Source organism: Colossoma macropomum, unplaced genomic scaffold (assembly GCF_904425465.1).
Source record: "Colossoma macropomum unplaced genomic scaffold, Colossoma_macropomum, whole genome shotgun sequence".
Classification (NCBI taxonomy): Eukaryota; Metazoa; Chordata; class Actinopteri; order Characiformes; family Serrasalmidae; genus Colossoma; species Colossoma macropomum.
Window position 1 is genome coordinate 462,436 of NW_023495254.1, and position 17,640 is coordinate 480,075.

Genomic DNA, 17,640 nt, shown 5'->3' on the forward strand with positions numbered 1-17,640 from the left:
CTGAGCTGTAGTCTGCCTTAACCCTTAGAACTCCAGAATATTTTTTGGGGCATTTTGGGTCAATTACAATTGCAATTATACCGTATTTACATGAGTCAGTCACACATGCCATACGTTATTTTCAGGAGACCCTGGGCTACTCAGATATGCCATTGTTTGACATGTAAATGCTAAAAGAAATTTGATATCTTTATGAATTTGGGTCATTTCTGATCAAAAATTTACCTAGCGCCTGCTATATTTGCAATTTGTTGCTTATAGAGATCTTGAAAACAAGTTGCACCTCAGATACCTTTTCAGAAATTGTTAGTCTGGGGTGTCTGTGAGCTGTAAGCGCAATAATTTAGATGGTGATTAATTCTGTTGGTTATTATGAGTAAAAATAAACAATTATTATAAGGCAGCCATGTTTTTTTTTATTGATTTTCTGTCCTCTTGGATTCATGCTGAGTGCTAAAACTCTGATACACAGCAAGACAGGCTTTATTTTTAATTACAAATTGAGTTGCATATTTAATATCGGATATTTTTATACTCAAAATCAATGTAAACTGAAAGAAACTTAAATATGTCTTAGCTCAGACAGGAATCGACTGCATGGCTGGCGTTTAATCTCACTTACAGAAGTGTGATTGCATTTGAGTCTTTTTTTATGCATATCTAGCTGTAAATTTCTGAATATCAGCACTAAACTGTCTGAGTCAATCTGAGACACGAGAAGTTGTTTTATATCGTACACGTGGAGTTTTGACATTTAAATGGACATTTAAATGGAGGTCAATGCAGGATCTGAACGGTGGTTTTCTGAACTGGATTACTGACTGGATCCTCGCTAAAACTTCAGAAAGTCACTCTGGACACACAGGGTAAGTCCTGATGCTGACTGTGATGTGTGAATTGCGTCGCTGTTTTTAACGCTGCTCGGGAAAATATAATCAAAGCCAGAATGCACAGCCTCTATTTGTCTCTGCCTTATGGTACTAGACACTATACTCTATCTTGGCATATATACATACATTCAATTCATACCAGCCAATTAACTGACACCACATGTGCATCAGGCTTGAGCAAGATTAGCCTTATCATAGTATTTTATACACTTCTGCATGTGCCAAAGCATACAGATCACTCATAACGATAAAATAGTTTTTCTTCAATGTTGTAATGTTTACATCTGCATTGATGCTCTGATAAATGAGGGTTGATAAATGTGGTTTAGAGCTATGTAAACATTACAAGTCATTAAAATACACACTGCACTCTTCTGCGTTAAATGTCCTGGACAAACCCCAATAAAGATAAACAACAAACTAAAAGTGAAAAACAGCAACAAGGTTTGCATCATCTGTTTGTGACTGGACGTACGCCCAACTTCATCTACAATTACTCCTGAACTGGAGAGACCGCTTCCTAAGAGAGAACACAGCAGGGATTTATATACATAAACAGAGGCAAACTATTAGAGCTTGGCCTTCAGTTCAGGTCGTAAATGTCAAAACAAGAGAAAAAAACATGATAATGCTGATTACGGCTAGTGCAGATATATGTGATTCTGTTAGTGTAGATCCCTATGGGATTCTAGTAGCATGTTAGCCCTAAGCTAACGGTGACGCACATTAACATTTTTGGCCTTTCTGTATTACATTTGTAACACATAATCCAAATGTATTTTACCAGGAGGCAGCTTTACAGCGACTCAGTAAGAAGCCATCATATAGAGCTGCTGCTGTTCTCCACTTCTAACAACTGAAATGCACTGGTTTAATCCGACTACCACTTGTATTCACTGTAGGTGACGCATGTAAGACTTAGAGAAGGTTCTGGAGTAACCATTTTTCCTCATACAACTGTTCCACCCATTGTAAATCAAAAAGTGATCAGTGATTCCTCTGTTCTTTCCTAATTATGTTGGTACTGAATCTATTTTAAGGCCTTCAGTTTAGTGCCTGAAGTCCTAACCAATGGGAGAGCTTGCTTGACTGTATCTACATAAATATCATGGATAAAAAATCTTGAGTGGACAAATTTTCCATTGGGCATTTCAAGATTTTAACCCTAACTTTTTTTTTAACTTTTCAATCAAAAGTTTATTAAATACAAGTATTACTACAATACTTGCAGAGTTCACATACATCGCTTGTGCTGTTTATATTAAATAAATAAGAAATAAAAATTAGACATGTTCTTTTTGTATTTCACAGAAATCTTCAGGCCTTTCATTCATGTTCAGGCCCAAACATAGTGGAAGGGCAAAAAATGTCCCCAAATAATATTGTCAGTGTAATAAATATTATGCACATTTTAAATCCTATAGCTGATACCATTTACCTTGATGTGTTCTCTTCAAGCTCAACAGTTGTTTCATAACTCCAACTAACTCCATTTAGAGCAAAATTTGTTTCCGAGTCAATGAGGGCAAAAAACACCCCTGAAAGATACATTTTCCACCCAGAATAGCAGTGGCAGGATACTGTGTGTGTGTGTGTGTGTGTGTGTGTGTGTGTGTGTGTGTGTGTGTGTGTACTGACCAATGTCCTGTTGGGGGGATGAAGTAAATGCAGCAGTGAACACGCGAGTCCGGGATTCTCTTCTTCCTCTCGATGTTGATCTCCTCCTGCAGGTACTGCTCATACTGGTCATTTATGAACTTCATTATGGGCTGCCAGCTGGAAGGGGAGGTCATTTGAATAAGTCAGGAGCAAAAATCAACAGGCAGGGTGGCAAATACACCTGCCACCTGTTAAATGTGAGCAAATATTTACATTTGACAGGTAGATTAGCTTCACCCGCCAGCCACTCTGGCACGGTATCTTAATAACATAAGCTACACAGAATCGGCTTAGGCCAATGCTAACATTGCTGAAAGCAAATGTAATGTGAAATGAACCACTCAGATGAAAAGCTGAAGTAGAATTGCTCAGTAGTTTTAGGAAATGGATCAATTTATGAAACAAATAAACAGAGAAGTCCAAAATATGTTGCCTCTGCAAACCGGTAACAACAGTTGGATAGCATAGTGGATAACACCACCACTTCGACCACCCATTTACAATATGAGCCTGTCTACTAGTACTGAATAAATGTAAAGTTGCTTAACTTCTATGAATATTAAAAATGATTACTAAACATTCCACCGACTTATTATAAAATGTTATTACTAGAAGTAGTATTAGCGCTGTTAGAGTAGTTATCAGATTATCTAGGACACTGTTGGCTCTCTATATGTGAAATGTTGTGAAACTAAGTTGAGCTGCTAGCAAGCAATGATGGGTGAGATGAAACCCACTGCTGTTAAAGCATTTCACACATCTCCATAAAGACGGCTGTGCCGAGGTAAAATGGACAACTGCAGCTTCAAAAAACTGTGTACCACAGTTGCACTTTTATAAATTTGTTTGTTCACTTACGAAGACAAAAATTCAGTTCGCCTCTGGTTTTGCAAATCACACACATTTCTTTTGAATTATATTCTATTAATGTTATTGGAGAAAAATGTATAGCTTAACTGAGGGACTTTCAAGACAGGTAGAAATTGCATCTTATGGCTGGTGTGAAACTGGGATTAATTTGCCATCGTGACAACAGGCCACGCCACAAACAGGAGTGCTTCTTTACCAGTTCTCATTGTTGATCTGATCTCCGAAGCCTGGTGTGTCTATCACAGTCAACTTCATCCTCACTCCTTTCTCTTCAATATCTGCAGAGAAGAGAGACAGGTCTTCATCAGTGTTCGGTCCTTGTTCAAGACTCCTAACACTACCTTCTCCTACCTGTGTAAAATGATACTGTAAGTCGCTCTGGATAAGAGTGTCTGCCAAATGCTGCAAATGTAATTGTCTAACTTATTTTTTCTCGACAATCAACTATTTCATACTAAACCACTCTGAATGACTATTTACATCTCAAGGGTTTTGCAGAAATTCCCCATTAAAACAGCAAATATTACAGAAACTACATGGAGGTATTATATGTAATTTACAATCATGTGCTTTTATTGGACAGTCTCATTTAAAGTACTACCTTAGTCCTACCAAAAAAAAAAATATTCTGAATTTGTTCCTAAAACACGTTTTCAGCACTTGTTCAATGTACCTTATTCATCAAAGCTGCACAGAAACAAGCACACATGCACAAGTACCATACTTACAAATCATTTACAACAGGCACACCCCAATTTGCCCCCATATACATATAATTTACATGAAGCACCCCCTTCTTCATGCAGATGTTCTGAGAGTGAGTCAATTAAACACAACTCTTAGCTCATAAGCCAATGGTTGTCCCCACAGGTGGAGCCTGGGGTCAAGCAGAAGATGCACTGCCCCATGGCCAAAGGTTAATCATGTTCATTAAACACTGTCTGCTTCTACTGAACTATATGCTATGTTTGTATTTTAGGGAGGTAGTTATTTACTGTATCATTAGTACAAAGCAAAAGTATTTTAATGGAATGTGTAGTCACATGTATGTTCGTGGAAAGTTATCACTATTTTCTATTTTTTACTGCTGTTGCTGGTATTATTGACAAATTTGATTATTTAATAGCAAATCAGTAATTTTTCCGATTGTTAAAATATTACATTAGAGATGGACCGATCAGTGTTAGCAAATTAGCATTAGCAAATGAGACAACAATACCGACCTACTGATTCTGTTAAACAGCAAAAATTAGTTGAATATTAAATGTTACTGCAAAACTGTCCTCCTGCTGAATGATGGGTTTTTAAAAGTACTGAAAAGGCTAAACGGGCGAGCAAATGATTCCTTTTTGTAGTTCTGCAGCTTCTTTTCATTTTCAGCCCCTACCAAAGCTGCAGATAATGAAGCTAGTGTAGGGAAAGCTAAGCTAAGATTAGCGCTCGGATAACGTGCTAAGAGAAACCAATCCTCAAAGCTTTGACAACAAACCGCATTAATTACAGCTCTACATGCTCACACAGTGAGTTCAGAGTGACATAAGAGCCAAATATGTAATACACTTCAGGAGAAATGTTTTTCATTAGTGAAATAGATATGACGAGGCTGAACTCGGCTTCCTATCCGCCAGCTTCTTGTTCAAATTGTCCCATTCCACCTGAAATGGTGCAGCAGATACATTCTGGTGCCTCAGGCGAAATACATGGCTCATATGTTTCACATCACTGATCAGCTCTCAGGATGGGCGAAGTTAGGGAAATACTGGCCGATCGCATATTTGGGCTGAAAATCAGCCGACACGATACACAGCCAATGTATCCTTCCTTTCCTACGTTACATTGATATTTACCGCACCTCTACCAGGCGCAAGTTTGATCGTATCGCTACAGCGAAGATTAAACTGATCAATAATAAAAGTGTTGGTGAAATCTGACCGTATGCAACTTTGATGTTTGATGCACTGTTCATGCTCATGTTCACTAGCACACTAAGCACTGCCCCTATGAAATGTTCGTACATCAGGCTGGACATCTGCACCCTTACATTTAGTCACACTTTCATGTTTTATACATCACTCAAAAGTGAATAAGGTCAAATCCACGTTAACAAATGCATTTGACAAAAAAGCCGTTTGACTAAAAGACTAAAAGTGGTGAAACTGCAGTCAGAAGGAGGCAAAATTTTTCCATCATATTTTTTTTGCCATATTTGCTTGTTCCCAATGTCAACAGTTTTGCTTTCAAATTACACATTTTTAAAGAAAAATATCAACCAAACATGCTAACGTGGTTAACAATGAATGGAAGGTAGCACCAATTAGCACGCCATTCCACCATTAACTGGTGGACATTCTCTTTCATTCATTGTAAACAAGATTAGCATTTTGATTGCACCATTTCTTTAAACTCAAAATGACTTGTTATAAAAACTGCCTGACTGCATGAAGAAGAAACAAAAGCATCTCCATATGTATGCGTGTTTGAGTCAGGAGTGTGGGCGGCTGTTGAGAGGCTTCACCATGGCTGATGGATTTGATCTCGATGGTTTTGGGGATGCGTTCTTCAGCTGTGCCCATCACTGACTTTCGGCTCACTTTGGACTTGAAGAGTGTGTTCATCAGCGTAGACTTCCCCAAACCGCTTTGTCCTGCATGCACACGCACACGCGCACACACACACAAACACACACACACACACACACACACACACACACACACACACAAACAAACACACACACACACACAACACATAACTATTAACACAACTCAAACTGAGGCTGCTCTTTTAAAACAACTGTGCGACAGAAAGAAAGAAGCATGAGCGGACAAAAGCCAGCTCCCCAGAGCTATTCATACAAACACATGCACATTCCAACATAAACCAAATAAAGTCCAGACACCTCAAAAATCCAAACAACACACGATAAGCAACCGCCCCAAACTCGGACACGACCATACCAAAATAGGTATATATACTGAATGCAATTCAAATATCCATCTAAAACTACTGGCAGAGATTAAATAGCCATACATCAAACCCCCATTTGCTCTGACTGTAGCAGAATGTCATTTATAGCATAATGCAAAGTCAGAGGCCATCCTTCATTAATTTAATGTGCACTGCATGCCAGATTAAAAGATAAAGACTGCTGTACTTGTTGCAGTTGGACTAAATCATACACAGCTGTGCGATAAAATCAATACACAGGACAGGTCTGAGACTATCAATAATAACAATATGCTTTCTGTTTGGATCTTTTGCTAATGGTTTAAAATTGTGGTTATTTGTTGTGGATATCTAAATAGTAGCCTAAAAATGGTTTAAAGATGATTAAGCTTAGCTGTAGGTTAGCTTTAACTGCGCACCAGGCTAGCTCAGTTTTAGCTCTTAAGATTGGACTGAAGACTCTGAAGACCACGCTTCAGCTTTGAAGGCTGGACTGAAGGCTCTAAAGGCTGGGCCCATTGGCTCCGAGGGCTCTGATGGACGGGCTGAAGGATCTGAAAGTGGGGCAGGAAGCTCTGAAAGCTGAACTGAAGGCTCTTAAGGCTGGGCAGAAAGCTCTAAATGCTAGACTAGAGGCTGTGAAGGCTGTGCAGAAAGCTCTAAAGGCCTGGCTATATGTTCTGAAGGCTGGGATAGAGGATCTGCAGGCTGAGCAGAAAGCTCTAAAGGCTGGGCTAGAGGCTCTGAAGGCTCAGCAGAAAGCTCTAAATGCTGGGCTAGAAGCTCTAAAGGCTGGGCAGAAAGCTCTAAAGGCTGTGCTAGAGGCTCTGTAGTCTGGGCAGAAAGCTCTAAAGCCTGGGCGAGAGGATCTGCAGCCTGGTCAGGAAGCTCTAAAGGCTGGGCAGAAAGCTCTAAAGGCTGTGCTAGAGGCTCTGTAGTCTGGGCAGGAAGCTCTAAAGGCTGGGCAGAAAGCTCTAAAGGCTGGGCTAGAGGTTCTGGCTGTGCTAAGCAGGTTAAATAAACAGACAGCCTGACCTCCAGAGCTGCATGAAGCAGCTGCAGCTGTACAGGGACACTGAGTTCATTCTGACACTCTAGCCTTTATCCACCAATTCAAAATCATTCACTAGCACTGAACCATCTCACAGGCTCAGCTCAGCTTTTAATCCTTTCTAAGCCAAACAAATGTCATCATATTATGAAAAAGCAAGCACCTGGAATACATATGAACAGCAACACCCTAACAACCACCTGGTAATGTCCTAGCAACAACCTGAAGCTGGACAATCACTCTGCATTTTCTTTAGGAAATGCACTTTTCTGGCTTGTCAGTAATATTATGTTATGCTAATGCCTAATATTTTATAACTCGATTTTAGCATGTCTAGTGTAAACTAAAACAGTAGGTGCCGCTGACGCAGCATACCAGCCCCAGTTTTGTTAACATGCCATAGTAAAATGCCCCAGTCCTGGTATGCCATCACACTCCAGCTGTCATCAGGCCCCTTTCCCCCACCTCTTTATCAATCCGTCACAGCTACGTGAAAGAATTCAGAGCTTGTAAACAATGCTGTTTATCAACCACAGACATTACTCAGTAAAACAAACCAGAGGACCATCCATAGCTTTAAAACTCAGCTTATCTTCAGAAAAAAATGTGTGCAGAATTAGCTATTAAAACATACTCCTCCAATCCTGTGAATAGCACGCCTCTAACAACTTTACTAAACAATGTATTATAAACGGTATAAAAGGTCATATAGGCCATTAAATTAAAAAGCGTTAAAGTAGGTTTTCCTGTTTGACTGACATCTGATTCAGTATCAACTACAGCATTCACCTTTTGACTCATACACTGTTATACAACAGCTTTATGGCACTTAATTTCAGTGAAATAAGACACATGCAAAGCCAAAAACAGCCTCAGGAAAACAGAATTTACTTTCATTTTCACACAGACAGAAGGGACACACTAACATAATGGTGGCATGTAACTGACTGCTGTTTAAAGTTGCCAGGGTTTCTTTAAAGTCAATCACATGTTGTGGTATTCAGTGTTCTGGAAAATTAAAGCTTGGACTACCAACTCCTCGGTATATTAAAGGATTCCATCATTAGACGCCTTTTCGTAATTCATGCCAATTTCCTAAAAGGGTTCTATCAGCTTACATTAAATTACAGGGATTTTGGAAAACCATAAACGTTTAATTAGAAAGATCAGTGCAAAAAATGCAATAAACTGCAACTTTCTTGGTCTAGCTAACCGACTATAGCATATATATATATATATATATATATATATATATATATATATATATATATGTATGTATGTATTTATTTACGTTTATCATGTTTATTAACAGAGGGAAACAGCTATACATACATACATACATATAAATAGCTGTTTCCCTCTGTTAATAAACATGATAAACGTGTAAATCTCTCCAGTAATAGAGGGACGAAAAACACGCCAGTGTGTTCAGTGTCCTATTATGTTCTAAAATGTTCATACGTTCCACTTCAAACTGTAATACAATACAGGAAGTGTAGGAGGTGATACTTCTTCTATTGTTTTATTTAAAAAGCTCTCAATAATGCTTCATAATGCTCATATGATCTACATGGTCATTCTGACAGAATGTAATACACTACAGGAGGATTAGGGGTTGATATTGTTTTATTTACAGCACTTCACAATGCTCTATAATATCCATATGATCCATACAGTCATTCTGACAGACTGTAATACTGTACAGGAAGCGTAGGGGCCAATTTGGTTTCTACTTTTGTTGGACTGTAAAAGAAACACAGCTTGTCACACAGAAGGAACTCTGAAAAATGATGGCAGTAAAGGGGGAAGAAAAGAGGGTGGTAGAAGTCAATTAACCGAATACAAGTTAATTAATAACAGAAATAATTCTTATGCGCAGTGCTAGTGTTTAGAGGGAGGTTAATATAGAAGTGCAGTTTCCTCACCCACTACCATGATGTTGAGTTCGAAGCCTTGCTTCATGGCCTTTCTCCTCATCTGCTCCAGGATGGCATCAATGCCCACATAGCTGAAGTCCACACTGGGCTTCTCTGGGCATGCAGTCGGGGGCATTTCTGAAATTACTGGCTCCGCCATACTGCTGCTGCTGCTGCTGCTGCTGCTGCTGTAGCTGGAAATAAACTCGGACCCTGCGGATACAGACAGAAGAATGGCATGCAGTGAGAATCTGAGAACAAGTGCGGATGGAGTCATTAATTATGTTAATCATGTACATTCTCCAACAGATTGAGCAGAGGGGCGTGAGGTGATTCATATTTTTAAATGATCTAAAAAAAATCTATGCATTATTATTATTATTATTAATATTATTAATCTACGCTATAAATGTGAATATAAACTTGAATTACAAATAATTTTAACTACTGTTCAAAAGGGTGGAATCCATTGTTATATTTATAATTGCTGTTACTAACTTATAGTGTAGATTGGCAGACTGAAACACTATAAGATGGACATCAGAAGGTACTTTAAGATGTTTAATTCAAATATTAATTTTTTTGAGAACACCAAGAACTTTGCGCTACGCTCTGATTGGCTGCCCTGCATTGTGTCTCATTCGAAAAGCTGAAACACTATAATTCCAGCATAAACGGCCAGAGATAAACTGCTGTAGACTGAATAGGTGGATATATGTAAATGTGATGTGTGACAAAAACAGTGAATTCAAAATGGGCTGTTTTTGCAGTCTCCTTATCCTTATTGTTTAAGGAGGCTGCAAAACTGGGGAGTGAATGACACATTTTGAAACTTCAACAATGTTTACATACTACATAAATGCCTCAGATTAAAGAGAAGTGAGAGAAAAATCAGTTTTGCCCTTTAATAATTAAATAATAAAATACTGATACATGGACCTCAGAGTATCAGTGCTATTTTCACATCACATTAAATCACGTTTGTCACATCACATTTACACAGGGGCGAAGGTGAGTGAAAATCTTAGGTGCGTAGCCCCCTTGTAGAATTTAAATACAAAAAAAAAGAAGAAAAAAGAAATGTATATACACAGACTCTAAATATATACACATATACACAATATACACTACTATTTCCAATGTACAGTATTAAGTTATGAAGTAAAACTATGATATGTATGTGCAGGTAGTGAGTCTGAGGTGGATAAATGACATGCAGGTATACAGGGGATAGAACACTGATATAGAAACCTTCCAGATTATACAAGATACGGATAAAAGATGTACAAGATGTCAATCTATATGTGTTTTGTTCTCCCAATGTATTTTTAAGCTGTGCTGTATCTATTTTTTAATGGCTAAACATGTAAGGTAGTAATCAGCATGATGTTATTTTCAGAATGAGAATTGGCAGCTTTTCACCTTCACTGAAGGCAAAACTAGCTTTTTTTGACTGAACTGTTCCATAAAGCAACATTTAGAAGGAGCAAACCATGACCATGAACAAACACTTTAGAAAAAGAGGCACTTTTCCCACTTCATAATGTCACAACATTCTCATCTCTCAAAAGAAAATCGAATAAACGTTCAAGCCAGAAGCCACCAGATGACACTCCAAATATAAGAAGACAAACTGTTCGAGCCACAGAAAGTAGTAGACAATGTGTTTTACAGCGTTGTAGAGGTTTTGTTGGAGAAACAGTGGTTCGACACAGCTGGGAAATAGACATAATAAACACAAGACACACTTAAACATGGAGTTTCAGGCTGAAGCTAGAGCAGCCACTGATTTGTGTAAATATCCATACGTTTGGACCCTATTATAGAGCCAAAAATGTTCTCATTCATCTACTAATGCATCCGTCTAATCCAGCATTAATCCATCACCAGGGAGCAGGATCGCATAAAGCTAAATACTTACTCACGCCCGAGTGTAGTACGCCATTACATCATTCTCAGAGCATGTAAAAACATATGTAAGCATGCATGAAAGAGATTAACTCTCCAAGATTCAGTTACAGAAATATTCTAGCATTTTTCAACCTCATTTCTATCCACTGCATTTACAGTCTACAGCTGATTACCACGTACTATAATCTGCATGTAACAGACTTTGTAGAACAGAGGCCAGAAGGCAGATCTGAACACTATACACTTCTGAATATCACTGAAACGAATCAGGAACAAACAGAAATTTCGAAACCAATCCAACACCAGGTGGAGCTCAAAGTAGGGGGTGAAAGTGTGCTTGTCAATACTGTCTCAGTATTTGGAGGCCGACTGAGTCAGTCACTAGGCTGTCCCATTTTTAAGGCTCCATCATGTGGCTGAGAAATGTGTCCTTCTTTTCCGGATCCAGGTGGATCCTTCGCCAGCCAACATATCCCAAGGTTTACTCCATGCCAGCCAGGATTCGGGAACATGGAGCCATCAGCAGAGGAGCAAACGGTGGCTGAGGAGTTCACTTTTAAATGTAAGTATTGGGTTTAAACGGAGTCGAATAGCTGACGATACAAATGTTAAAAAAGCCAATGTTGTCTGAAGCAAAACTTACGCAGAGAGAAGCATCTCCAGCTCTAATGAGTGAAAAAATAAAAAAAACTAAAAGTAAAGTTTCTGGCTCCATCTTTAAAGAACTTTAAAGGAAACTGACAGGAGCGGCATTTGGTGAGGCAATGATAAGGGCGGGAACAGAGGTGCTGTGACACAAACAGGAAATCCGCCGTAGAGCAGACCGTCTCATTTCGGTTCAGCCTTTGTGGGTCTACGCAGCCTTTGAAGGATGCAGCCCCAGAAATGGGACACAGCTGTGAATGAACAACATTATGTTATCTGCACTTACTTGTGGTATAACAGTACACACTTCATTCTTTAGCAAAGAAAATGGTTCTATATAGAACCATGAACATTCAAAGAACCCTGTGCATGATTAAATGGTTGTTTGCATCTTGGAACCTTAAAAAGGGTTCTATACAGCACCAAAAAGCATTCTTCTACTGTAACAATATCAAGCTTGTAACTATAGAAGAACCCTTTTTGGTGCTATATAGAACCACATACAGCACATTCTCCATCAATCTGAAGAACGCTTTCACAACACAAAGGACCCTATAATCCTGCAAAGGGTTCTTTGACTGTTTATGGTTCTACATAGATCCACTTTCTTTACTAAAGAACAATCTTTTTAAAGAGCGTATATAGGTCATAACCACCCATTACCACTGCTGTCGTTACTGACTGAACTCCAGATGTTAAAAGAGCACTCCAGGGGAGTCTTGGGTGGGTTTTAGAGGGGAGTGTCCTTTGTTTGCAGCGGATTTTGCCGCAATCCAGCACCACAATTTACGTTGCGAGATCTTGTCTGTCCCCACTAGACTAGGAAACATGAAATTACTGTCTGTGATAAACGGCCATATGCTACAAATGCAGCAGATGGAGATTTAGTTTAGAAAAAAAGGCTGGAGTATTCCTTTAAAACAGTCCTTCACTGTGCACTTCCAATGCAGGCAAAGAGCAAATTCATGTTTTATCTCAAAATGAAACCATTCAACAGCTCAAAAACAAGTTTTACAGGTACTAGATGAAGGAGAAATGCCTTTAAACAGAGTTTACACGCGTCGTATCAAAAATCAACTGCAACAAAGCTTCCTGAACACACATTCAGACTTCAGTGCCGAAAAACGTTCCATGGCTTTAGCAGCAGTCATGAGAGTGAAGCTCCTGACAGTATAGGATAACAGCCCTTAAAAGCCCTTCACAAAGAGATATTATGATGAATTAAGTTGGTTTTAATGGGCTCAAAAATGTAAGCTATGTCCCTTTAAATGGAGAGCTAACGTACACTGTATATGCACAGATAATCTAATAACTCTGAGGAATGTTTCCGATCAAGTTTCACTACTTTCCAGAAGACACAACCTGCTGGATGAGGCTAATTCACAAAGCAGGATTTCTCAGCCAGATAACTGTCTAATGAGAGGAAAGCTGAGTAGCGTTCTTATTAGACAATCCTCACTCTGGGCTTAAATTACCCAGCTCATTGAAACCTGTAGCTGCTTTACACAGCCGACAAAGTCGCTTCCTTTCAATAGTGCAGGAGGAATGGCTGGTTAAAAAATAAATAAATAAAAAAAAAAGAACAAGGAACAAAAATCCCCAGGATTGTAACCTGACCCACTGGCAGCTCCTGGCCTGGCACCAGCTATACAACTAACGCACGCACATGTCCGCCAAGGCAGCCAGCAACCAACACATTCCTCAACACACAAAAAACTTTGGTGTGTTAAACTACAGCCAAACCGATCATCAGCATAGAACATACTGTTACAGTTGTCTGTCACTGTTAAAATAACTGCAACTAAAACTGCACTGAATGTCCCTTATATAGGCAAATGTGATCATTAAAAAACTTGAAAATCACGAGGCCGCAGAACAAACATCGTTTCCAATTTTGCATGTTCTGCATGTTCCAAACAATGAGTGTATATGGATCATTTACTGAATTGGTTTGAAGTCAGGGCTAAAAGATATTTCACTTAACTATGTTTATTTTATTAAAATAAATGACCGAACATTCAATTTTTATCACTCACAAAACAATCGTAACACTACTGAAACTTAACCAAATGTTTCGGTAGCAATAATTTTAGCAGAACTCAAAAATGTTAGCCAGTTCATGAGTAGCACAGATTTGAACATCTGTATACACATAAAGTGTTAACATTTTTCATTAAAACACAAAAATGTGTATTTAAATGCAGAAAATGTGTTTCGGTAGTGACAGTTCTTAAAGTTTCACACTTATTTTCAGTCTTTGGGACATTTACTTCAAAACAATGAGATCTAACTGCTCACCATGTGGCCACGAGAACAGGGTTGCAGCCTCACTTCCTGCTCTAGAATGCAGGGGTGTGGCTAAAATAGGGCCCCGCATACAGACTAAAACTCTGTTCCTGGTAGTGACAGGAAAACAAGGAACAACATTTTTTTTTTATCTTTTTTGTAGATAAAAAAAAAAACTCTAAATCTTGCAACTAAATCCAAATCCTTCAACTTCACTTTTAAAGAACTCAAAAAGATCTTTTAAAAAAACAACAAAACACACAAAATAAATTTACAAGTGTACATTTAGGGGTTAGGGTGGGAGACGGACAATCTCAATAGAAAGTAGCATATAAATGACATATATGATATGAATTTTGTGTATATATAGCTTATTAATCTGTCAACTCTGCCTTTGGTTTAAATAGATCATAATCCTTGCAAATATCTATGGTCTCAAAACGTAACTGTTTTTTTTTTCCAACAGTTCAATCTAATTTGGTAGAAAGGTCCATATATCAGATTTATGATCGATGGTTCCAACTCCTCTGTGATTGTTATCTCTTGCTCTCCCACTTCTTTGTCAATAATGTTAGCACTGAATGACGCCATCAACAGGCTATGCTGGGCAGTGCTTGTGGGAGAACTATAGATAAATCAACAAGCAGCAAACTAACAAAAGCAAAAACTGAAACATGCAGTCGCTTGATGTCAGTGATGAAAACTGTGTTCATTTTCAACATTTGCTTTGCTGGATATGGCAGTTTTCCTTTATGAACTTCGTTAAAAGCACACACTGAAGCTCTTTTGGCTCAAAGATGGTTTAAACATTGAGTGTGGAAACCACAACAAGGGGATAAAATGCATGGCATTTGGCTTTATTCCCAAGGAATGGCTGTTTCTTCAGTTTTTCATTTTTTACAAAGAAAACTGGTGAAATCTAAACAGCTTCCTGTTTAATATGTTAAGATATTGCAAACCGAAAAAGAAAATACACATTTGTATAGATTCTTTGTGAAATGATACTTGTGTACTACTGAAAGTAGGATGCAACACATCTGGCGCGCATGTTTTACTCAGAATGAAAAAGTGGAGTTACTACTTCCATATTCTGACTGGCCTCGCAGCCACAGAGAGACACAAATGGGGAAAATCCCAAATTTTTCACACCAGAGCCAAAACCGACCCAGCTCTACAAAGTCTGAAACTGTTTGAATGTACAGAAAAGACTTTGGAGGCTTAAAGAGAATTCTCTCTTTTAACGAAAACACGCTCTTTCCTGAAATTAGTCAAAGTCAAAAAGCTGCATGAACAGCCATTCATTCTTTCCCCACCACACCGTTTTGTTTTCACTGCTGCCCACAAGATGACACACCTAGCTTGCACCTCGCAGGCCAGAAAACCACTTCCTCATTTCCCTGATCCCTTCCAGACTTGGGAAAAAAAAAGCTGCACAGACCTCCTTCCTTATTTCCTTTCAAACAGGTCGAGGCCACATGCACTTTCACTTCTAATCTACACAATCGCTTCTAATTTATAAAGTGACTTGTGAAAGCAAGCAAGCTTTACTTTTGATGTTTGTGTTTGTGAAAATGACAAAAAGGCTAGTTCATACTTAGGACCTACTGGTTGGTTAGGTCGTACAGACCTACTGGTGGATGACCAGGTTATAGACACCTACTGGCTGGTTGGTTAGGTCATATTGATTTACTACGCCATGTAGACCAAACTTGTTGGCTGGTTAGGTCATACACACCTACTGGTTGGTTGGTTGGTTAGGTCATACACACTTACTGGTTGGTTGGTTAGGTCATACACACCTACTGGTTGGTTGGTTGGTAAGGTCATACACACCTGCTGGATGGTTGGTTGGTAAGGTCTTACACACCTACTGGTTGGTTGGTTGGTAAGGTCATACACACCTGCTGGATGGTTGGTTGGTTGGGTGATTGGTTTGGTCATACACACCTGCTGGTTGGTTGGTTGGTTAGGTCATACACACTTACTGGTTGGTTGGTTGGTTAGGTCATACACACCTACTGGTTGGTTGGTTAGGTCATACACACCTGCTGGTTGGTTGGTTGGTTGGGTCATACACACCTACTGGTTGGTTGGTTGATTGATTTGGTCATACACACCTACTGGTTGGTTGGTTGATTGGTTTGGTCATACACACCTGCTGGTTGGTTGGTTGGTTAGGTCATACACACCTACTGGTTGGTCGGTTGGTTAGGTCATACACACCTACTGGTTCATTTACTATGCCATGTAGACCTACTTAGGGGTTGGTTAAGTCATACAGACCTACTGATGGATTTACTACCTCATCTAAACCTACTAGTTGGTTGTTCAGATTATATATAGATCTACTGGTTAGATCTGGTCACACAGACCTACTGCTTGTTTGGTCAGGAAGACCTATGAGTTACTTGACTAGGGCTACAGACCTACTGGCTGGATGGCAGGAGGCAGCATTGTGTTGTGTTGTGTTTTGAGGAACTGCAAACCCATAAAGAATTTTCTATGATGATTAAGTTTGTGAAATGACAAAAAGGTCATGCAAGGTCATACCAGACCTACTGGTCGATCGGTTAGGCCACACAGACCTACTAGTTTTTGGTTACGATGCACAGACTTACTGGTTGGTTTGTTAATCCACCCCAGCAAAACTGACCAGCAGCAGAAAGACAGACTAAAGGAAGGAGTGGCAGAAAGCCAAGGGTATTGCTCTTTAAAACGTTATGAATAAAAAGGCTTTGTGTCTGCATTCTGCAATTTCAGACTTGCGCATCACAGGCAGTGTTTTCACAGTTTGAAAGCAGAGGGTGGATTTACAACAGGCTGCAGTCAAACTCTATAGAAACGGAGATAGACTGAAAGGTCATCCCCGTAAATACATCACACAGTATCAACTCTGGCCAGTGTTTCCTGCTTTAGTCAACTGACTGGCCAATGACAGGCTTAGTCTGTGAGCGCTGGGTGAGTGTAGATAAATCTACTACAAAAAATTCATTTGGTTGGGACGGAGAAGTAAAGGGCATTCAGAACTACACTGACACTGCGTTCAGACAGCAAGGTTTTACAGCTTTTAATTAGTGCATTATCTAATGTCTATTAACAGCGGTTAAGCTAAATGGTTATTACATCCTGAAGGCTGAAGTGAACGCCATCACTGGGATGACATAAAGAAGTTAGCCTCCCTTTGTTTTGTAATGATGCCTCAGAAATGGTTTTGGTGTCCTTTAGCAACTTCTCCAATAATCGATTTTCAATCAACTGTTGTTCCCTGCACATTGCAGCATGTTCCAGCTTAAGTACAGTATTTTTATATACTTTAGTTTTAGGTATGCAATTAATGATCATGTCTATAATCAATTGATCAGATGACTATTCCTCAACTGACTGACTAATCGAACAATCCTTCTTCAGTTCCACTTTTTGCCTCTGCCATTAATTAAAGCTCAATTTGTGCAGGAAGCGATTCCTTTTT

The 17,640-nt window shown here is 39.1% G+C and overlaps 1 protein-coding gene across 5 annotated transcripts in view; it reads right to left on the reverse strand.

The window, feature by feature from the left end:
• The window catches only part of sept9a (septin 9a), a 163,863-nt gene that overhangs the window by 14,100 nt on the left and 132,123 nt on the right, over positions 1–17,640 (reverse strand). For all 5 annotated transcript variants that reach the window (XM_036561469.1, XM_036561471.1, XM_036561470.1 and 2 more), the window contains 4 exons: positions 9,339–9,542; positions 5,935–6,063; positions 3,616–3,697; positions 2,529–2,666 (listed from right to left, as the gene is read on the reverse strand). In XM_036561469.1, the coding sequence (XP_036417362.1) occupies positions 2,529–2,666; positions 3,616–3,697; positions 5,935–6,063; positions 9,339–9,542 (553 nt within the window). The remainder of the gene's footprint in view (positions 1–2,528; positions 2,667–3,615; positions 3,698–5,934; positions 6,064–9,338; positions 9,543–17,640) is intronic.